Raw genomic sequence first — 24,620 nt, 5'->3', positions numbered from 1 at the left:
GACTCAGATGTTCCGAGTCATACTAGTGCCTCAGCAGCAGCAATCATTGCTCACAGGATGTTTTCCCAACTTCTCGGACTTGGTGTCGTCATAGCACAACCACAGCAACCAAGCCCAACAAGTGTACTGTTACTTGCAAACACATAGAATGTGACTGCTAAACACTTGAATGTAAGCCTGACACCTGGCAAAGACTTCGGAGTACTTATATGGATAGAAAACACACAATGTGTTGGCACTAAAGTGCAGTATTCATGGTATGAATGGGATTGTCTATGCAATGACGGATTGTATAGAGCCAAGGAAGATAGATGAGCATGATGCATCTCATGCTCCAATTGAGATTTACGCGTTTAGTCATAAAGTGTCAATAGTAGATATACAAGGTGAGGCAATCCTAGAATTAACATCATGGCACATGAACACATACCTAAAAGTTTAAGACCAATATTATGCATTACCAGTTGCACTACATGCAGACTGTGTCATCACTGGCATCCATATGTAAAATTGGCATAGTATGAATTTGTTGCATATTTGCACAACAACAGCGGAGCTAGAGACCAAGTGGAGTTACGCATAATGTCTGTATTCCCCTGACACTGAAGCATGTAAGTGTTGAGACTGTGCTTAATTTACTGTTGGAATACCCATGTATACAACTGTGCGTTTAAGCCTGGATAAGATTCAGCCCAGCTATAGAAAATAATATATATATATACTACCGCCATCTGCATGTCCATGTCGTTATCCCATGACTTTCGTCATCTCAGTGTACTTTCCTTGCCGCATTAAGGGCCCGCAAAGCCACCAGAGAGCACTCAGTCTTTCGGTGGTCAGTAGCCACAGTGTTTTGGATCATCAATGTAATTCGGAACATCTCAGCGCTAATTTGAGTAAAACCCTTGAATTATCACTTACTCTCTACATGCTGAAGTTTTAAGTTTCTTTTTCTCATTTGTGATTCGTGGAGACTTCCAAAATAATAACGTAATTCATTTATTTTGCTAAACATTCTGAATGATGAAGACATACAAATTGGACCACCTTCTCTTTGTTACAAATAAGCTTTACATTGTTTTTAATTTTTTAGAGATTTCAGTAGTTCAATAATCATGCATAAATGACTGTATATAAATTTTACCGACCTGATCTTCTTCACAGTGAGGACTCAAATTTTATTCTAATGTTTGTAATAAGCTTAAAGGAGCTAGTACAATCATTTTGTGAATAAGTTTTAAAAAGTTGTCTAATACATCCATGGCAACTAACAGTCTAAGTGGTAGTAGATCAGTGTTCATCGTAACGAAAATTCTACAACTGAAAAAATCAAATTCTCTGACTATAGTGTGAAAACAAGTTGAATTATTTAACTTGTCGTATACCACTAGAAGGTAGTGTTAAAAAAACGAAATCATCAGATGATCACTTATAAGGAAATTGACACACCAAATGGTTTCTGAAGGCATTTCTCATAAGAAAATTCCAACTGTGAATCGGCAGGTGCGAAATAATAGAATAAGTAGGTAAAGAATCGAATGAAGGGCTGCAGTGAAGTGAGATACTGAAACTGCTCAGTTTTGAAGTGGGTAACTCGCGGAATTGTCGACGCATTCGAAGATACCAATAATATGCCCCGGATATCAAACGTATTTTGATTTGTAGGTAATTCACTTACTCCAGTTCGCCGCGTAATGGCGTGTGTATTAGAAATGACGGGCCCTCCGAGAGGGAACTACTTTTTCGGCTAGGAGGAGCAGTAATTGTCTCACTGAGCGAGGTGCCGCGGTGGTTAGCACACTGGGCTCGCGTTCGGAGGGGTGGCGTTTAGATGCCCGTGCGGCCATCCAGATTTGTTTTCCGTGATATCCGTGAAATCGTTTAAGTCAAATGCCGGGATAGTTCCTTTGAAGGCGCATGGCCGATTTCCTTGTCCATCTTTCTGTAATTGACGGGCCGGCCGGAGTGGCCGTGCGGTTCTGGGCGCTACAGTCCGGAGCCGCGTGTCCGCTACGGTCGCAGGTTCGAATCCTGCCTCGGGCATGGATGTGTGTGATGTCCTTAGGTTGGTTAGGTTTAAGTAGTTCTAAGTTCTAGGGGACTGATGACCACAGCAGTTAAGTCCCGTAGTGCTCAGAGCCATTCGAACCATTTTTTGAAATTGACGGGACGTTAAACACTAATCTTCCTTCCTTCACTGATCCGGCGTAACAATGGGCTCTGTATTTCCCCTATTCCTTGTTTACCTCATTCGCTTGTTTTTTTATCTATTAGGAATTAGTTTAATTATATTGATAAGCTAAAGGAGAACTAATGTTTGTGTACCGATAGATACAATCTGAAGGTAAATCATACAAGAATATGTAAACATTGGAAATATGGAAATGGTAAACGATTTTGTTGAGTTAATTTAGCGAACAATAGGAAGAATGTATGGGCAGACGGCGTTTGATTTGCTGCTTGATGCAAATAGCTGTCTTACTTTTTGTCAGTCACATATTCGTGGAATTCGTTCCCTTGTCTTAAGGAGAGAATTTATTTTGACTTTCGTCGGAGGTTCGACTCCTCCCTCGGGCATGGGTGTGTGTGTTTCCTTGCCGTAAGTTAGTTTAAGTTAGATTAAGTAGTGCGTAATCTTAGGGACCGATGACCTCAACAGTTTGGTCCCATAAGACCTTACCACAATTTTTTTTTATTTTGACTTTTTGAAACGGTGAACTTTTTTAATTATCATAAATGTTAGATTAAACGATTTTTTCTTAAAGAAAAGTCGTTTCGAACACATTACTCTGGCGGTGGAATTCAAATTCTGTTAGCTTTGCTTTTGTTAAAATATCTTTTGGTAACATTCCCTGCTCAAAAGACCTTTTTATATATGTCATGCAACTGAACAGTATAGTCAAGAAACGCTTTCAGGAAATTGGAGCAAAATAGGACTGACTCTTCGCCGATGAGTGCATCTCACTGAATGGATTTTACTACGTTAGGTTATGTACGAAAACTGATAGAATTTCGTGTTTGTTCTTGTCTGTGATAGAACGTTACCTGATGAGAGGTCCGTAGAAATCGCTAGTTATGTACTTACTTGTTCATATGTTTTGTTACCTACTTGTGTGAAGAGCCTTTCCCGTGTCTGGGCAGTTGCTGCAGCATTCACAAACAATCCGAATAGCAGGAAAAGAAAGAATACGTAATAGTCATGTTACCAGACAGGTTTTACAGAAAGAAGAATGAAAGACTTCTGTTGACTCTTAGTAGTTTCATTTCACTTTATTCGTAAACATATCTTTCTAAAGATATATGCTTATTAAAATTACTATCTCTCACGAACAAAAGTATTATTACAGTAAGGATGTAAACAGAATACACGAAGTGAGCAAAGTAGTACACGAATCCGACACGAGTCAACGATTGTTAACTCGGTCGATTCAGCGCAGAATGGATACAGTTGCCCTTCTATGGAGAGTCTATGAGTGACGTTACTTGTTGCTTGCAATAAGTGATGACGGAGGGCGCGTTGGCCGCAGCGGTGGCTGGGCTGCCGCGCGCGAGGGTGTAGAGTGAGATTGTCGCTGAGCATGTAGTACTGTACTGTGTGCGAGAGGCCGAGGGGTGGGGGGTGCGTGCCGGCACCGCCTGGCTCACGCCGCCGCCCCACGCCGGCCGCACGGGGGCTCCTGCGGACACAGGCCGGGGAAAACGTCACAACACCTGCTGCTGCGACACTCACAAGGCTGCTGGCGAGCTGCAACTCTTAACATACACTGGGTACACTGACACCGAAGCAAAATAAAAAAAAGAACACATGGAAACCACTGATAGCAGACAGATTGGCAGAAGAGATGGAAAACAAGATAATCATATACTTCAATTGCAAAATATCAGCCCTTTTTCTGAACATTCTGTGGCATCTAATAATAGACCTTGCGAAGAAACACCAGAGACCTATAACAAAACATTCGTAAAATTCCCTTCTCAAACAAAATTTTTATGTAACATGCATCCACTTTCTGTTGAAATGAGACATGGAAGGAGGTGCCATGTATTTCATTCAGAAAGTTACCAAAACTTGCAAGGGCGTGAATTTCTATGTTCTGAATTACAATTGAAATGAGGCAGGAAAATTTATATGCCTGTTTCATTTTCATTCTTCTACAAGTTCCATAATTTACTAAAGTTGGATGATGGGGATTGCTATGAATACTTATTGATGAGCATGTACCATAGAGACTGATAGTACGGTGCCCTATGTAAATATTCCTTCCTCTAACATGGTGAAAGACCCGATCGTTTTAAATGTTTCTGGCGTTGCGAAAAGACATACTGCATTGGAGCCCAGACTGGGGAAAGAGGAAATGTTGCTGAGAGCGGCACTGTGTCGGAAGACTACTGGGTCAGGCAGTGAATTCGTGGAACTATGGCTGGCGATACGCTCCTAGGCGACAGCTAGTCATTCGCCAGATTTACAACCTCTGGGTGTGTGTGGGATGCTGAGGGTGGAAGCGCCACGAGAAGTAGGCCTGGGCTGTTTACACACGGTTTTGCAGAGCAACAGAGCCTTCAGCGTTTTTGGCAAACACGAGGCTAAAAAAAATAACTTTTGTATGGTGCCAGTTCTTTCAGATATGTCCGAAAGAACAAGCACTATACGCATATAAATATGGCGATCACAAGCGAAGGATCACGTCAGGGAGCACTACTTTAGTAGTGCGTGGAATAGGTTGAGAATGTGGGTCTGCTGGGGGAGGGGGGGGGGGGGAAGGAGGGGGGGCGTGCCTGTGATAAGTCCGCGCAGCCGCGCGCATTCGTGTGTCCTCGGTGGTTAGAGCACCTGCCTAGTAAGCAGGAGATCCCGGGTACGATATCCAGTCTGGCACACATTCTTAACTCTCCCTGTTGATTTCTATCAATGTTCCAAACACAGCTGATGTTTGTAATTCATTAAAACAAAACAAAAATAATAAAAAATAATGGCCTATTTTCTGATTTTGGAAGCCCTCAAATGTGAGGCTAGTGCCATGGGCGTGAGGGCAATTTGCATACTTGTACGTTAACAGCGTGGGTCTTAATGAAGTGGCATGCTAAAAAAACCACAAAAAGGGAATTTTGCACAATCTGGACAGTAGTAGGGTAAGAGCGGCATGAGCACTCTTTTGATAAGAAATTGGTACATAAATTAAGTAAATTGATCAATTAATTACCCCTGCCCCATCCCCAACCCCACCCCCGGATGACGTCATATGTTTTCCTCGCTTGTATGTGATTCTCTGCCCCCTCACCACGCTTCCCCCTCGCAACTTGTCCCATCTACCCTAGAGTGGGAATTTCGAATTTTGGTGGGAATTTCTTTGTACTAGGATTGTGATGACGGCCCACTCCAATCCCTCCTGAGAACTGACGGGAAATAAAAAATGGTGGTGTCCTTTCCAGGACTTGAACCATGGTACTTCTGGGCAGAAACCCAAGTGCACCCCCCAACACATGGAAACTGTCTGGATGCAAGAGAGGAAGGTTAGATTAATGTACTTTATTTTGGATGAGTAACTGAAGTAAAGATCGTTTCTAATTATGTAATTAATCATAATGACAGGTCGTAATTTTGCAACTATATGCATAGCATTTCGCAAGGAGAGCCTAAAATCGCAACACAGCTCAAAAATTGACAATGTCATACGACTGGTGTTAGCTGCTGCCAAAACAACTCACAATACCACTCGAAAGCAGTGGCCGATGCACTCAATCTCTACCCTTCACCTACAAGCTGACAGAAAAAAAAACTGGACTGGAAGGTGCTATCTTTATTTTTGATGGAAATTGTGTTCAACTGATGATATGCTGGTGTTGGACAGAGAGGAGCTTAATAAGTGTATTACCAGTAAGCATACAGCTGAGAACTGTGTCTATTGCTGTTTGATGTCAGAGCTCGCTGCAGATGCCTGCTTGACAATCACACTGCACCCATGTAATTGAAGCCAATACGCACTACCACAACTGATGGAAAATGCTTCACTGGTGCCGCCCGGTGTGACCGAGCGGTTCTAGGCCCTTCAGTCTGGAACCGCGCGACCACTACGGTCGCAGGTTCTAATCCTGCCTCGGGCATGGATGTGTGTGATGTCCTTAGGTTAGTTAGGTTTAAGTAGTTCTAAGTTCTAGGGGACTGATGACCTCAGATGTTAAGTCCCATAGTGCTCAGAGCCATTTGAACAATTTTTTGCTTCGCTGCTCTAAGTACACACTGAAACTCTCATGAGAAAAAAGCAGCACTCGTAATGAATGGGTCATAATGCAACCTGTGTACTGGGGAAAATCGTCATCCCAAAAGATTCCAGAGGGAGCAGCATTTGCAGCTGTGTCCTCCTAGATGTGTGCTCATGAATTAATCATCTTTGAGGCACTCTAATCCTCTCCCCCCAACCAGTTCTCATCCCTCCCTCTCCTCTCCGTAGATAGTGATAGAGACTTATCCTATCTTTTCGCTGGTGGTCTACAAAGAGACCCTTCTGGTGGCATTAACATACTGTTTCCAGACTGCGAAAATCAGTCATAAATATACAGAAGATGAGAAGAGCATGCTTCATGCAATCGGTTAAAGATATTCAGAAAGACTTGACCCCCCGCCCCCGCCCCCTGGAACATCAATGAAATTCTGGAGAATTCCCCACATCGCTTTTTCAAACGTCCACTGCTTGGAAAATAGGCAGCTTATGTCTCTGCTCGTCAGAGCCCGTGCCATATCTGGTAGCAAAGGCTTCAGCCAGCTGTGATCAGAGCAGCCTCCAGGGTGGGGCACGTGGCTGGTTGCTCCATTTGGCAGTGCTTCATTAATGCAAAAGGCCATAGCGTCAGCTACCTGCAGAACAAAAACGAGATGAATGAGGCTAAAATGCAGCCACACCCTGGTTGGAGCACAGCTGTCTAGGACAACCACACAATTACACACAGAAACACACACTCTCTCTCTCTCTCTCTCTCTCTCACACACACACACACACACACACACACACACACACACACACACAAGAACAATTTTATTTCATGTCAATGCATCTTTTATAACTGAGCATTGATTAAAACAAAAAACACAATTGCGATGACAATAAATTTCCTCTTTCCACGAAAGTAGGCGCAGTGCATTTTCTTTTAGTTTTATGAGCAAAGTTGGTATAGTTTTTACATTCGACTGCAGGATACAAATCGCATCTCATTAATTTGCGACATCCAAAGAAAAGCGCTGCCGCCGATAACTGCCTGAAATTCAGATGTTAGGCTATAAACCCCCTATACATGTCCACCCTGCGTAAAATTGGGAAAAAAACTTCCACTATTTTACTGCGAAAACTACCGCTCACCAAAGAATGACCTTGTTACTTTGCAACCATCACTGCAAAGCTGCTCAATGATAAAAGTGAAATATTCAAACCAAATATGAAATATTTGCTTTTGGTATAATGCATCAAAATTTTGAAACCATACATTTACCATTCTGTAAATTCTTTTCGATTTTGATGCACAATCGGATTATTAATCATTTCAAAGCTTGATACCGTCTAGGGCCACGTATTAACAATGTCTGTAGTAGAATGAAATTTTCACTCTACAGTGGAGTGTGCGCTAATATGAAACTTCCTGACAGATTAAAACTGTGTGCCGGACCGAGACTCGAACTCGGGACCTTTGCCTTTCGCGTGCACCGAAAACAAATTTCAGACTTGTGGACCTGGTGGAAGAGTATGAGTGACGGGTCAAGGCCGAAAAGCAAAGGTCCCGAGTTCGAGTCTCGGTCCGGCACACAGTTTTAATCTGCCAGGAAGTTTCAATGTCTGTAGTACTGCGTGTCTGGGAGTTAATTAGTGTTGAGAACTGACAGAGAGTGTGACGTAGGCAACTCATTCCTCAGTAGCTGCTATTGGTTAAAGCAGGACTTCGAAGAGAGTAGTGCTCTGCAGGGGTGGACATTTACTGCCCTGAGAGAGACCAGAGCGGGAAGGCGGCGGTTTGCAACACTGGAGGCCACAGAACCACCAGAGCACACGGAGTGCAGGTGGGTGGTTGCACTCAGGTGCACCAAAAACAAACTTCAGACTTGTGTACCTGGTGGAAGAGTATGAGTAGCGGGTCATGGCGGAAAGATATCATTTTTAGTGTTAAGGAATGTGCAAAGTTACAAAAATGGTGGTGAACTGACCTCTGAGGAAACTTCTGAAGGGAATTGTCGGAGCATGATTCCCACCGAAAGGCACAATTGTGCATTTAATTGGCAGAGTGCTAAGGCTGTTGGAGGGGAAACTGAAACTTTCAGAAAATCCTCTGAAAATATTATGACCTTCAGGCAGTTGGCTGGCAGATTCATGACCTATGTAAAGGGAGGCGATGTTTCTGTAATGAGTGCAAACATAGATGCCACGTGTCCACGAAAAAGTGATGTTTGTCGCAGAGACACACTTCCCTGCATGGATTGAGCGAAGACACTTCCCTCCAGGGATCGACCTAGAGACATTTTGAGAAGTACTGAGTTCATTACAAAGAGCATGTGAAATCATTTGTCCGTGGATGGAGTTGTTGTTCTCTTCAACCGGGTGACGATTCTTTCTCTCTCTGTGCAGTTCCGCACACATTGAAGTGCTTCATAACCGAAGAATACTGGAGTCTAATTTCTGTTCCTGGATAGAGAGGATACATAAACCTTGTCTCATATTGTGTCTTATATTGACATAGTTTCAGCCCTAGGAGTTTGCGTACAGCATACTGCAACCACTGTGTAAGCATCTACATCTACATCTACATTGATACTCCGCAAGCCACCCAACGGTGTGTGGCGGAGGGCACTTTACGTGCCACTGTCATTACCTCCCTTTCCTGTTCCAGTCGCGTATGGTTCGCGGGAAGAACGACTGTCTGAAAGCCTCCGTGCGCGCTCTAATCTCTCTAATTTTACATTCGTGATCTCCTCGGGAGGTATAAGTAGGGGGAAGCAATATATTCGATACCTCATCCAGAAACGCACCCTCTCGAAACCTGGACAGCAATCTACACCGCGATGCAGAGCGCCTCTCTTGCAGAGTCTGCCACTTGAGTTTGTTAAACATCTCCGTAACGCTATCACGGTTACCAAATAACCCGGTGACGAAACGCGCCGCTCTTCTTTGGATCTTTTCTATCTCCTCCGTCAACCCGACCTGGTACGGACCCCACACTGATGAGCAATACTCAAGTATAGGTCGAACGAGTGTTTTGTAAGCCACCTCCTTTGTTGATGGACTACATTTTCTAAGCACTCTCCCAATGAATCTCAACCTGGTACCCGCCTTACCAACAATTAATTTTATATGATCATTCCACTTCAAATCGTTCCGTACGCATACTCCCAGATATTTTACAGAAGTAACTGCTACCAGTGTTTTTCCGCTATCATATAATCATACAATAAAGGATCCTTCTTTCTATGTATTCGCAATACATTACATTTGTCTATGTTAAGGGTCAGTTGCCACTCCCTGCACCAAGTGCCTATCCGCTGCAGATCTTCCTGTATTTCGCTACAATTTTCTAATGCAGCAACTTCTCTGTATACTACAGCATCATCCGCGAAAAGCCGCATGGAACTTCCGACACTATCTACTAAGTCATTTATATATATTGTGAAAAGCAATGGTCCCATAACACTCCCCTGTGGCACGCCAGAGGTTACTTTAACGTCTGTAGACGTCTCTCCATTGATAACAACATGCTGTGTTCTGTTTGCTAAAAACTCTTCAATCCAGCCACACAGCTGGTCTGATATTCCGTAGGCTCTTACTTTGTTTATCAGGCGACAGTGCGGAACTGTATCGAACGCCTTCCGGAAGTCAAGAAAAATAGCATCTACCTGGGAGCCTGTATCTAATATTTTCTGGGTCTCATGAACAAATAAGGCGAGTTGGGTCTCACACGATCGCTGTTTCCGGAATCCATGTTGATTCCTACATAGTAGATTCTGGGTTTCCAGAAATGACATGATACGCGAGCAAAAAACATGTTCTAAAATTCTACAAGAGATCGACGTAAGAGATATAGGTCTATAGTTTTGCGCATCTGCTCGACGGCCCTTCTTGAAGACTGGGACTATCTGTGCTCTTTTCCAATCATTTGGAACCCTCCGTTCCTCTAGAGACTTGCGGTACACGGCTGTTAGAAGGGGGGCAAGTTCTTTCGCGTACTCTGTGTAGAATCGAATTGGTATCCCGTCAGGTCCAGTGGACTTTCCTCTATTGAGTGATTCCAGTTGCTTTTCTATTCCTTGGACACTTATTTCGATGTCAGTCATTTTTTCGTTTGTGCGAGGATTTAGAGAAGGAACTGCAGTGCGGTCTTCCTCTGTGAAACAGCTTTGGAAAAAGGTGTTTAGTATTTCAGCTTTACGCGTGTCATCCTCTGTTTCAATGCCATCATCATCCCGTAGTGTCTGGATATGCTGTTTCGAGCCACTTACTGATTTAACGTAAGACCAGAACTTCCTAGGATTTTCTGTCAAGTCGGTACATAGAATTTTACTTTCGAATTCAATGAACGCTTCACGCATAGCCCTCCTTACGCTAACTTTGACATCGTTTAGCTTCTGTTTGTCTGAGAGGTTCTGGCTGCGTTTAAACTTGGAGTGGAGCTCTCTTTGCTTTCGCAGTAGTTTCCTAACTTTGTTGTTGTACCACGGTGGGTTTTTCCCGTCCCTCACAGTTTTACTCGGCACGTACCTGTCTAAAACGCATTTTACGATTGCCTTGAACTTTTTCCATAAACACTCAACATTGTCAGTGTCGGAACAGAAATTTTCGTTTTGATCTGTTTGGTAGTCTGAAATCTGCCTTCTATTACTCTTGCTAAACAGATAAACCTTCCTCCCTTTTTTTATATTCCTATTAACTTCCATATTCAGGGATGCTGCAACGGCCTTATGATCACTGATTCCCTGTTCTGTACATACAGAGTCGAAAAGTTCGGCTCTGTTTGTTATCAGTAGGTCCAAGATGTTATCTCCACGAGTCGGTTCTCTGTTTAATTGTTCGAGGTAATTTTCGGATAGTGCACTCAGTATAATGTCACTCGATGCTCTGTCCCTACCACCCGTCCTAAACATCTGAGTGTCCCAGTCTGTATCTGGTAAATTGAAATCTCCACCTAAGACTATAACATGCTGAGAAAATTTATGTGAAATGTATTCCAAATTTTCTCTCAGTTGTTCTGCCACTAATGCTGCTGAGTCGGGAGGTCGGTAAAAGGAGCCAATTATTAACCTAGTTCGGTTGTTTAGTGTAACCTCCACCCATAATAATTCACAGGAACTATCCACTTCTACTTCACTACAGGATAAACTACTACTAACAGCGACGAACACTCCACCACCGGTTGCATGCAATCTATCCTTTCTAAACACCGTCTGTACCTTTGTAAAAATTTCGGCAGAATTTATCTCTGGCTTAAGCCAGCTTTCTGTACCTATAACGATTTCAGCTTCGGTGCTTTCTATCAGCGCTTGAAGTTCCGGTACTTTACCAACGCAGCTTCGACAGTTGACAATTACAATACCGATTGCTGCTTGGTCCCCGCATGTCCTGACTTTGCCCCACACCCGTTGAGGCTGTTGCCCTTTCTGTACTTGGCCAAGGCCATCTAGCCTAAAAAACCGCCCAGCCCACGCCACACAACCCCTGCTACCCGTGTAGCCGCTTGTTGCGTGTAGTGGACTCCTGACCTATCCAGCGGAACCCGAAACCCCACCACCCTATGGCGCAAGTCGAGGAATCTGCAGCCCACACGGTCGCAGAACCGTCTCAGCCTCTGATTCAGACCCTCCACTCGGCTCTGTACCAAAGGTCCGCAGTCAGTCCTGTCGACGATGCTGCAGATGGTGAGCTCTGCTTTCATCCCGCTAGCGAGACTGGCAGTCTTCACCAAATCAGATAGCCGCCGGAAGCCAGAGAGGATTTCCTCCGATCCATAGCGACACACATCATTGGTGCCGACATGAGCGACCACCTTTATGGGTATGCCACGTACATAATCTGCACAGCAGTCAATGCCCCAAGGAGCAGATCATCGTTGCACTAAAATTGATGACCATACTTCAGTAGGCGATCTGCTCACTCCGCTTCGGCAAATAGAGAAACATTCGCAGTAAATGTGTTGAGTTCCACTTCCTTCACCACTGAGCTTTTTGTGAAAGTGCCAGTCATGGTGTTGCTCTTCTGTTTCTCGTCGCTGATCAGCATCAGCTGGGTTTGTGTCCATCCAGTAAAAGGGAGCGTGATCTATAGAATGTCAAACATGTGTTTGCCAATCTCAACATTACATTTGTGGTAGGATCCGACATTATGTACGTAATATTTATAGAATTTCTAGCACTCTACATGTTTTTTGAGAATAAATCATTTACAGCATTCATTCTAGTAGCATTCCGATAGGAATAATTGGTTTTATTTGCTAGACTGAAGTAAAACAACAATGTGATACTTCTTTTTATGGAAATCCGTATGTGGAGGTTTTCAATGGCAGGATTCTTTGAATAATTTGTAGGCGTGAAAATTCCATTTCGGAGACAACATTAGGCAACCACACATACACTAGTTATATACACTGAAGCGCCAAAGATACTAATATAGGTATGCGTATTCAAATACAGAGGTATGTGAACAGGCAGAAGACGGCACTGCGGTCGGCTAAGCGTTCATAAGACAACAAGTGTCTGGCGCAATTGTTAGATCGGTTACTGCTCCTACAACGGCAGGTTATCAAGATATAAGTGAGCCTGAACGTGGTGTTATAGTCGGCGTACGAGCGATGGGACACAGCATCTCCAGCGGCGATGAAATGAGGATTTTCCCGTACGACTTTTTCACGAGTGCACCGTAAATATCAGGAACGTGGCAAAACATTAAATCTCCGACATCTCTGCGGCCGGAAAAAGATCCTGCAAGAACGGGACCAACGACGACTGAAGAGAATCGTTCAAAGTGACATATGCGTAACTGTTCCGCAAATTGCTGCAGATTTCAATGCTGGGCCTGTTAAGTAAAGACGAATGACTAAGTTCAAAGTTGAATTTCAAAAATCCAACGAAACATTATCGATATGGGCTTTTGGAGCTTGAAGACCCATTTATGTACTCTTGATGACTGCACGACAGAAAGTTTTATTCCTCGCCTGGGCCCGTCAACAACAAAAAGAAAAAAAAGTCCTAGTACAGCACACATTTCTGCTCATCACCGATGATGCTGCACAAATTCGTGGTGCAACTCATATCAATAATCACTTTTCTTTGCTTTCCTTTCTTTCCCCTTCACCTCCAGTTTACATAAAACCAGGATATAGACGCAACTTCTGAATTTTCTGTGTTATAGATGGAATCATACCACGCTAAACATTAGCAGGTACTTTTATTGAACGATCAGGCGCTGGCTGTATTGTGAAGGCAAAATAAATACACATTTACCATTTGGATAACAGACTTTTAAATACAAAATATATTCATGGAGGTATGTTCCATCTTTGCAACTAAATGAAAGCCAGTTTGTTTTTTGTCTCGTAAGTTTCACTTCTTTTACTTAAGAAGCATCTTCAGTGTCCTATAATATATGTTTGTTTTTATATATTTAGTAACTGAACTACGCAGAAGAAACAGATATGTTACTAAGCTGTGTCTCCTCATGTTTTTCTCTTGTTCTTCAGATTAGAAACAACTTTTGTAGCACAGGTTTCGTGAGGTTATATTATCGTTTGGAGTTAGTTGGCCTTAGTCCCTGGCATATGAGCCGCTCGGCTTCATCTAATCTGTTGTACCATCATGCGATATAACAAGGCCGCTACTTCTGAAGAAGATATTTTTACAAATATCGCAACCATGGTCAATGGCTAATAAACCTTTATTTGCAATTAGTTAGTTCATTTTTCAACCTTTTCACATTTCTGTTTGTTCTTGTTTTAGTGGCTTGCTGGATCAGTGAGTTACTGATAGTGTTCATTTGGTCATTAATTGTTCAATGTGGAATGTTTTAGCTTGCTACTGACAACATCAAAAATGGATAAAACCAATGAACTGGAGCAACGTGGCTCTCGGTAATCGATCAGTCTAAAGTGCTAACGGCTTCAAATGAGTGATTGTTGTAATTATGTTGACGTGAAGTATTCCGAGTCACAAGAGTTACTCTGCTATTTCATATTGTCGGTGCAGAGGACGTGCGTTCTCTTTTGTCGCCTGATCAGACCTACTGGCTGCTCAAAGATATCGTATAGCTTTGATTTGCGCGTTTATATTTTCTAACACAAAAATCACCTGCAAAATACGAGTAAAACAGTCTTTGATGCCAGAAGTCACTTCGCAGTGAGAGCATGGTGCTTACTTGTGATTTTTGGTATAAACGGAACTACAGCACAAATATTTAAGACGTGTCAATAACAGTAATGGATTTACGGGGCGGTGCTGATGCATTTTCTGTCTGGACCACCGTCTCGTAAACTGACGCTCTGAAGGCCAATATCAAGGGAGATGTGAATACAAACAAGTGGGTGTAACGTGCTGTTTACCGTAAATGACAGGCGAACCTCAGTGTTTTTCGCAGAACAATCACGCCAACGCATGAGAACTTTCACATCATGGAGAAGCTTTCATTCCTGCAACTGTAATTTTTTCGTTTACTTGGATAATGTACGTACAAATAAAATTCACACATGCTTTAAAAACAGTGCAACAAATATAACTGAAAATGTACAGGGAGTTCCAGGCCAATTGCAAATATTTTAGGAGGTGATAGTAAAGAATAATTAGAATAACACTTCCATTACAGTACACATCCAGTATTTGTTGGTTACAGAGAGACACGAGGTGCAGAAGTATGAAACAGGAATTTCCCTATAGATGGTGCTAGCGGTCAGTGTAGGGCCCCTGAGACCGTGTCTGCTTCCTGTAACGGCTGACGATGAATGTTAACACACAGTAACCCAATTTCCATACATCAGTATGTGTTTCAAACCCCTAAACATGTCGAGTTTTGTGCCTACGAATTACGATTTGTGGACAGCATTGGTTTTCTGTTATCAGATGGTTCAAACGGCTCTGAGCTAACTAACATAAGGACATTATACACATCCATGCCCGAGGCAGGATTCGAACCTGTGACTGTAGCGGTCGCGCAGTTCCAGACTGAAGCGCCTAGAACCGCTCGGCCTCACCGGCCAGCCTTTCTGTTATCACTTGAAGAAAACAGCTGCAGAATCACATCGAAGCTTTGTCGAAGCTTTCGGCGGACACGCTCTTGGGAAAACACAGCGTTTCGAGTGGTGCAAAAAATTCAGGTGATTTTGACGTGAGAAACGACGAGCGCGAGAAACCACCGAAAAAGTTCGAAGATAGCGAATTTCAGGCCTTACTGGATGAAGATGATACTCAGACTTAACAGGAACTCGGGGAACAATTGAATTTAACGCAGAAAGCCATTTCTCTTCGGTTGAAAGCTATGGGAAAGCTGCAGACAGTGGGAAAATGGGTTCCGCGTGAACTGAATGAAAGGCAGCAAGCAAATCTAAAGACTACTTGTAAAATGCTGCTCGCCAGGTACAAAAGAAAGTCGTTTCTCCATCGAATAGAGACAGGTGATGAAAAATGGATATATTTTGAGAATCCTAACCGTCGTAAATCATGGGCAAATCCAGGTAAACTACTGACATCCACTGCAAGACCAAATCCCTTTGGAAAGAAGACAATGTTCTGTGTTTGGTGGGATCAGAAGGGTGTCATCTACTATGAGCTACTAAAACGTGGTGAAATAGTTACCACTGATGGCTACCAACAGCAAACGATCAATTTAAATGGAGTATTGCGTGAAAAACGACCGGAAAATGGAGAAGGCAACACAAAGCCATATTGCTCCATGATAACGCCCCATCACACACAAAAAAAAGGGGTCCTGGAAACGATCGAGGCGTTCAGTTGGGAAATACTGGGGCATGCGGCTTATTCTTCAGACTTGGCTCCGTACGATTATCATTTGTTTGCATCACTGGAACACACTCTCGCTGAACAGCGATTCAGTTCGTATGAAAATGTACGAAAATGACCCTCTGACTGCTTCGCTTCAAAGGAAGAACTGTTTTTTTGGCGTGATATTCATAGCCTGCTGAAGAGGTGAGAGAAATGTACAAATAGCAATGGAGATTATTTTGAATAAAATATTGTTTATCAGTTTTAAACAAAAAAGTGTAGTAATGGTAACCAAATTCTGGTTTCGTACTTCTATACCTGGGAGCTGCTAGAATGCAACTCGCAGAGGGTGTTAAGTAAAGACGAATGACTAAGTACAAAGTTGAAAATCAAAAATTCATCACCGATGACAATCTCTAAACAGGGTGGTCATAAACAGTCTGAAAACCTTGTAAGGGTGTTTCAGGGTAGGCTGTACTGTGAAATAACTGATAAGAAAAAAAATCGATACGTTCCGCCTTTTCCGAGTTAATTAGCATTGAAGTTAAATAATCAGACCGTTGCACGCGCGTATTCAAGCGGCCTATTAGAGGAAGCGATTAGTGTTTAACGTCCCATCGGCAACGCGGTCGACGGTGCACAAGCTCGGATTATAAAGGGATAGGGAAGGAAATCAGCCGTGCCTTTTCAAAGGAATCACCCCAGCATTTTGCCCGAAGCGATTTAGGGAAATCACGGAAAACATAAATGAGGATACCGTCGTCCTCCAGTTGAGGCACTTCGTTCGGTGCGCTGTGTTAGAGGAAACTGACGCCAAACGCGTGTTTCTTTTAGTTTCCTAAAACGGATGAAGAGAGCGATGTAAAACTTGGACGTGGGACGGTGGTAAGGATCGAATCCGAGCCGAATGCTGAGCAGTCACGCGTACTATCATGTACGCTATGAGAACAACGGATGCTAGTTGTATCCAGCGGGCCGCTTGAATTTGAGCGCGTAACAGTCGGATTGGCAGACTGCAGTGCTAATTATCACGAAAAAGACGCATGGTATCGAATTTCTTTCTTCGTAATTATCTCTCAGCTCAGGATTGTTGCATCTGCTCACCTACGCTCATATATTTAGTAAAGGACTATTTATTTATTATGATTTCAGTAGTAATTATTCAAAAAAATGGCTCGGAGCACTATGGGACTCAACTGCTGTGGTCATAAGTCCCCTAGAACTTAGAACTACTTAAACCTAACTAACCTAAGGACAGCACACAACACCCAGCCATCACGAGGCAGAGAAAATCCCTGACCCCGCCGGGAATCGAACCCGGGAACCCGGGCGTGGGAAGCGAGAACGCTACCGCACGACCACGAGATGCGGGCAGTAGTAATTATTACTCCTGTATGTTTCACCTAAAGGAATGGATTACCCTTCTATTCTTGCAGTTGACAGAACATTCGCTATGGATGTCAAATATATTATTCCTTTCCACATTACCAAATCATTTCTCCAAATGTACGAATGCAATGAATGTTTCCTTATTTTTCCTGAATATGCTCCCCATTATCAACCGCAATCGTAAATTGCTTCCCGGCTGCAACTGCTTCTCCCGAAACCACTCCCGCTTAATATACTTTCAGTTTTCCTTTACATTTTATGATAAAGTACTGATTATTTTTGTATGCTTGTGATACGTCCATTAATGTTTTCTTCGGAACTGCAGTAATTATGTACTTTTCAAAATCTAATCAAACTCGCCTTATTTTCTATTTCTATTAACCAGTTGACCTTTTTTATTTCGAATCATTTTGCTACTTATTCTGTGTTTCTTAAAGTGACTGTATGTTAGTCTATGTGCCGAAACTTCCTTACCCTCTTGTTCCATTTACCCCATGCAATTCCCCTCCTTCTACAACTCTGTAGCTTTCTCCAGTTTCCGAATAACTTCTCTTGTGAGTGACCATCTACGAGGGCTATTCGGAAAGTGAGGACCGATAGCACGCGAAATGGAAACGACATTGAAAAACTGATGAAGCTTTGCACAGATGTGTTGGGCTGTGTCTCTAGTATGACTGTCGATCGCGTCACGTCGCTCTTTTAGATTCTGAGCGCACAGTGAGCACGTGAAGGTTCCTAGAACAATAGCGTCTCCTGCCAAGTACGGGTGCCCGCTGAGAAGTTTCGCTTGATTTCACGCAATCCTACATAACGCACCTGTAATGAACTTCCTTCTTCCAGAATGGGATTTTCACTCTGCAGCGGAGTGTGCGCTGATCTGAAACTTACTGACAGATTGAAACTGTATGCCGGACCGAGACTCGAACTCGGGACCTTTGCCTTTCGCGGGCAAGGTCCCGAGTTCGAGTCTCGGTCCGGCAAACAGTTTTAATGTGCCAGTAAGTTTCAAATCAGCGTACACTCCGCTGCAGAGTGAAAATCTCATTCTGGAAACATTCCCCCACGCTGTGGCTAAGCCGTGTATCTGCAATATCCTTTCTTCCAGGAGTGCTAGTTCTGCAAGGTTCACAGAAGAGGTTCTGTGAAGTTTAGAAGGTAGGAGACAAGGTACTGGCAGTATTGAAGCTGTGGTGACGAGTCGTGAGTCATGCTTGGGTAGCTCAGTTGCGAGAGCACTTGCCCGCGAAAGGCAAAGGTCCCGAGTTCGAGTCTCGTTACGGTACACAGTTTTGATCTGCCAGGAAGTTTCAATTTCCTTCTTCATACCAATTCTCGGCTTCACACTGCAGGGGCAATGAGAGCGCCCCTGCAGCATTTTCGGTGGAAAGTGTTACGGCTTGGGCTTCTCGCCTACTGGTGTTCATCTCTGCTCACGTGAACAGTTGGCTACGAAGACAACATTTTCGCACAGACAACGAACTGCAGACCAATGTAGAGAAGCGGTAGACAGCAGCGAGGATGTTGGAAAGTTGGTACAACGTTAAGACAAATGAATATGTCGGATCGGCAGGTATGTAGAGAGCTAGGAGGAAGGCTTAGCAAACTGTTACAAATAAAACATGTTTGGTTTTCACTGTGATTTCGATTTCGAGAACGATCAGACCTTACTTTCCGAATAGCCCTCGTAACTGCTGTTTACTCTCAAAATATTTACGTATCAACAAGCCAAAAATTTATTGAAAGATAATTCTACTTTCCACTTTGACTGTGCTATGATCATAGTCATTTATTTCACACGATTAGCTGATTTCGCCAATGCACCGTGTTCAAGTGCTTCCTCATAACCTTGTGTGGATGAACGTGATTTACCTCTGTCAGTAGCGAGCCAGGGTGTGAATCGGACATTCAAAGAAACAACGATCCCCCTTGGAAACTTCCTCAGAAGATAGGGACGAAACGTTGGGTTTTAAGGTGAAATCCGTTCGACAACGGCATAATAGTCCGGAACAGTTTATTAATTTTAAAATATGTGGACCACAGCATCAAATTAGCAGCGACTGCAGATTGCAGTACCAGTTTTGCACGCACAAAGTTGAAAATTAGATGGACTGATAAGGGAAAGAAGAGCAGGTGTCCCGCACGATCGGCGAAGAAACGAACACATGAAAAACTCTGACAAGAAAAAGAGGCTGGGATAGGAGAGGAATTCGTGGCGCGCTTATCAAGTCAGTCGGGAGACTAACGACTAAAAAAGAAAGAGAAGAAAAAGGAAAAAGAAGCTGTCGGAATAGTGCTGTTCGCCAAGGGGCAGCAACTCCCTATCAGCACTTGACAATGTCCGAAGGACACTCATCTGAAAGCTTTAGCTTTAGATGCAGATAGAAGCCCTTTGGAATTTAACCACTTGAAAGCTTGTGAAAATGTAAAAAGTAAATAATGATAATCCTCTACAAATTCCATACGATTCTCATAACATAACTCAGGTATACCGAAAACGTAATGCCAAATTTAAATGCGCCTGAAAAACTGAATTTTTCATCACACAGTGGTGGTGAAACAAATTGGAGAATGAATATAACTGAGGTCAGATATACGACTGTTGCACGTGTCGCTCAGACTGAAATTGTGAGACGCTGGCGCCAATGCACTTTGGCCCGCAAGCACAAGCTAGCTGCACGCGTGACTTTGCTCCGTTTCATGGGCTATCCTCCACCTTCGTGCAACAGCCCCGCGCAGCTAGTGGTCGCGGTGAGCAGCACCTTAAAAGAGAAAGGGAAGCAGACTGCAGCGTTGCGCACCTACGAGATGCAGCAGGAGTTGCGCTTCCCCTGGCGCTCGCGGATCTGCTGCAGCTGCTGCAGCTGCTGGGGGGACGGGAAGTGCGAGCCAGCCGCCCCCGCCGCCGCCGCCGCAGCCGCCGCCGCCGCCGCCGTCGCCGCCGCCGCCGCGGCCGCCGCCTCCTGCTGGCCCTGGTCCACCGAGATGGAGTGGCGCGCCAGAGACTGCTTGCGGCGCCGCCGCAGCGCCGGGCTCAGGTTGTACTTCACCTTGGCCTGCGCCAGCAGCTCCTTGAACACCTCCGTGATGTTCACGTTGTCCTTGGCCGACGCCTCCACGAAGCCGTTCTCCCAGTCCACCGTCACCACCGACTCTGTCGTCTCGCGCTCCACCTATCGCAGCAAAGACGGAGCAGGAAATGGTACCAAATACATGAGAGATGAATACGCTTTACAAAGTACAGTGAAACGTCCATATTCAGATACAGACTGCCACTAGACCACCGCAGTCTCATTTCAGACAGATAGAGAAACTTATATTGTCATTTTTAAGTGTGTATCATTACTTTTGTAGATTTTGTCCGTTTATGCAAGTAAATAAAAATGGTCAATTGTTTGACGAATGAGAAAAGGTATCGCTAGAAATTACAGAATGGATTTTTGTCCGAATTACCACAGCCAAACGAAGAGTCAGAAATAGACAAATGGGGTATCAAATTAACCAACGTAGGGTCTAGTTTTCCAGTGAAAGATTTAATTGCCTGAAAGTAATGGTATTTAAGAATATCGTAATTAGTGACTTGATGGAAAATTTTTAATCGAATTTTCATAGGCAAACGAAAAGCAAGAAATGGATAACTGCAACATCAAACTGACCATCGTAGTTTATAGTCTTCCAAGAGAAAATTTATTGCTTGATAATAATGAGGCTAATTATGAAAATCTTAATTACTGATTTGAGAGAAAGACGTAACGATTTTTTCCGAATTCTTGTGTCCACATGAAGAGTCGTAAATGTACAAATGTGGCATAAAATTGAGCAGAGTGAGGTCTAATTTTCCAAAGAATATTTATTTGCTTGAGGGTAATCGGGGTATTTAAGAAAAACTGAATTATTAATATCAAGAAAAACTGTAATACACGGTGTCCTAAAGATAGTTTATATTTGAAGAGCTCACTTTCTTGGCCTTAGGAATTCAGCGCGCCAGCCGGAGTGTCCGAGCGGTTCTAGGTGCTACAGTCTGGAACCGCGCGACCGCTACGGTCGAAGGTTCGAATCCTGCCTCGGGCATGGATGTGTGTGATGTCCTTAGGTTAGTTAGGCTTAAGTAGTTCTAAGTTCTAGGGGACTGATGACCTCAGAAATTAAGTCCCATAGTGCTCAGAGCCATTTGAACCATTGGAATTCAGTGCTTCTCGGGAGCAGACAGTGCGTTCTGTATGCGAGAATTTTACAAAAACGTTGATTCGGCGACTGTACCACGGAGGAAAGTTGCAGCGATCGTCGACTGCATAATGTAAATGAGGCTCCCAGTGTCCCTCTTATCCGGAAATGGATCAAAACGTTTGAGGAGATCGGTTCAACACTGGCCAACCCGAAATCCGGGCAACCAAGGTCATCGAGAACGGGCGAGTCCTCGGAGATAGCATATCCGCCACTTCGTGATGCTCCTAAGCTCTCCATTAGCATGGAAGTTCTAGAAATGTGCGTAGATCATCACTGCACCGAATTATCCATGAAGATCTTGAACTGCAGCCTAACAAAATCCAGCTGGTGCAAGAATTAAAGCCTCAGGGTGCCAGACATAGGCTGCAGTTCGTTAATGAAGTGACTGAGTGCGCTTCACTTAACAACACTTTGTTTTCTGACGAGGCTCATTTTCGTATGAACGGTCACATCAACAAACAAAATAACCGCTACTGAAGTGTAATGAATCCTAAACAGAACCATGAGAAACCGCTTCATTCGCCAACATTTTATGTGTGGGCTGCGATGTCATCCCGAGGAATAATTGGCCCAGACTTTTTCGGGGACGAGAGCGGTATTGCAGTGAATTCGGAACGTTATGTGATGACGTTAAATTATTTTTGGTGCCTGAATTGCAGAACTTTCATGGCTATAATGAGAAAACATGGTTTCAGTAGGACGGGGCCACAGCACACTTCTCCAATGCGTCTACTCTGCGAGTTCGTGAAATTTTCTCTATCAAATTGATGTCCAGGAGGGGTAACATAAGTGGACCCCGTGCAGTCCATACATGAGCCCCATGGATTTTTTTAATGCAGATACGTCCAATATAAAGTGCTTGTCAATAACTGGATTTACCTGGAGCAACTAAAAGAAAACATCAGTGTCTACGTACCGAAGCGTCAGACAAAATTTTGTTCATAGTTGAAATGAGGCATTCTGGATTGTATTTAAATGACATTAAGAAGCAGGTTCCTAAACTGGATATTTGAATAGTAAATAAAGATTTTGTCAATGGAATTCATCCTCTATTTCGACACATCAAACAAAACTTCCTTTTGAGACACCCTTTCACGCACAGTTGCTAGCTGTGTATATGAAGTGTCAAAATGTCCATCCCTTCGACATCTAGCTATTTTACGCACTCATATAAAGTTACATTCCACTGATACTGAAGATTAAATAACAAATACTGAAAAAAAATGTTTGAAAGGAAACGGTTAAACTTTTTTTGGAACTATTTGCCTGAAAGTGAGAAATAAAATAGATTATATGAACTATTGATGCGTCTTTGAATAATGCTCGAAATCGTTTATAGCAAATGGGACGCCAGCTGAGAATTCGAAGTTAACTTTGAATCATATAACTTTAAAGAGTAATAGAGATATGGCTCTGGTGGAATACGTAGACTGTGTAGTCTCACTTGCTGCACATAATTTCGAGCATCATAAAACGTAGGGTCATATGCTCCACTGATTTATTTTGTTTCTTACTTTTAGACAATGCATTCCTCAAAGCATATGAAGGTTTTATTCAATTGCTATACTACGCCATACGTGTTTCGCTTCGCTTTATTTACGAAGCATCTTCAGTAATCTATAACACATGTTGGTTGCATACTTATAAAACTGTGTTTCCAGTATTACGGTTATTTCAGTAGACTCCTATTGGTAGCTAAAAAACGAGATTCTGGAGCACAAGATTCGTAGCGTTTAATTGCTGTTTGATTCCACCTATGAGTTTTTGGGTTCTCGTTAACACATACGTGTCACCCCGCCTTGTTGTCCTGTGTAAATAAAGATGTCCAATTTTTAGTGTTTGCGGCAGTAATCTATGTCCTAACTGTAGGTAGAACTCTGATATCAGAGCGCAGAACTTCGGAGTACCTGGAGTTTCCTGTCATCTGCGTAGTTCGCCATGTCGTAGTTACAACAACTTTCCGTCGGTCTGTACGCGATAAAGAATTCTTTACTTATTTCGAGCTTTGAACTTTACATCAGCTTGTTATGTAATAGGCTGACGCAGAACCAGATTCGAAAAGTATTTTCATTGTCCGTTGTCGTGACATTTAGTGTCATCCACGTTGTAACTACGGAAAAAAACGAAATACGATCATCTTCACGACTGGCACGCTCAGACAGTTGACGTTCGACATCCAAATACCACAGAGATCATTTGTTTGCGGGCATGTTTCAAATATGCATACAGACACTTCTACACAAAACAGAAGACGATCGACACAGCGACAGCTGGAAACATTGTAAACAGTGAAAACAGACAATCACAACTTTTTTTTCGAATAAAAATACACACTCTGAAACTGAAGCGTTTAGCTGAAATGTGCTCTCAAACGGTGGTGTACGCAGGATGCAACGAGGTGCGATTCCAGGGTAACACATATGTTTTAACGGGATCAAAATATCGTAAGTAGCATCAAACAGCAATCTAACCTTACAAAACTTGAATTTCAAAAACTGGTTTCTTACCTTCAAAAAGAAAACACCGAAAAAACTGGAACATCATAATACACTCCTGGAAATTGAAATAAGAACACCGTGAATTCATTGTCCCAGGAAGGGGAAACTTTATTGACACATTCCTGGGGTCAGATACATCACATGATCACACTGACAGAACCACAGGCACATAGACACAGGCAACAGAGCATGCACAATGTCGGCACTAGTACAGTGTATATCCACCTTTCGCAGCAATGCAGGCTGCTATTCTCCCATGGAGACGATCGTAGAGATGCTGGATGTAGTCCTGTGGAACGGCTTGCCATGCCATTTCCACCTGGCGCCTCAGTTGGACCAGCGTTCGTGCTGGACGTGCAGACCGCGTGAGACGACGCTTCATCCAGTCCCAAACATGCTCAATGGGGGACAGATCCGGAGATCTTGCTGGCCAGGGTAGTTGACTTACACCTTCTAGAGCACGTTGGGTGGCACGGGATACATGCGGACGTGCATTGTCCTGTTGGAACAGCAAGTTCCCTTGCCGGTCTAGGAATGGTAGAACGATGGGTTCGATGACG

General features: G+C 43.4%; 1 protein-coding gene across 2 annotated transcripts in view; it reads right to left on the bottom strand.

Annotated features, from left to right (window-relative positions):
- Window positions 1-3,256: 3,256 nt before the first annotated feature.
- The window catches only part of LOC126457979 (GTP-binding protein Rhes-like), a 432,083-nt gene continuing 410,719 nt past the window's right edge, over window positions 3,257-24,620 (bottom strand). For both annotated transcript variants that reach the window (XM_050094744.1, XM_050094752.1), the window contains 2 exons: window positions 20,137-20,508; window positions 3,257-3,677 (listed from right to left, as the gene is read on the bottom strand). In XM_050094744.1, coding sequence (XP_049950701.1) covers window positions 20,137-20,508 — 372 coding nt within the window. In that variant the 3' untranslated portion in view covers window positions 3,257-3,677. The remainder of the gene's footprint in view (window positions 3,678-20,136; window positions 20,509-24,620) is intronic.

The sequence above is a fragment of the Schistocerca serialis genome, chromosome 1, assembly GCF_023864345.2.
Source record: "Schistocerca serialis cubense isolate TAMUIC-IGC-003099 chromosome 1, iqSchSeri2.2, whole genome shotgun sequence".
In the NCBI taxonomy this organism is placed as follows: Eukaryota; Metazoa; Arthropoda; class Insecta; order Orthoptera; family Acrididae; genus Schistocerca; species Schistocerca serialis.
The sequence above is the reverse complement of the archived record's forward strand: the minus strand, read 5'-3'. Positions and strand labels throughout refer to the sequence as shown.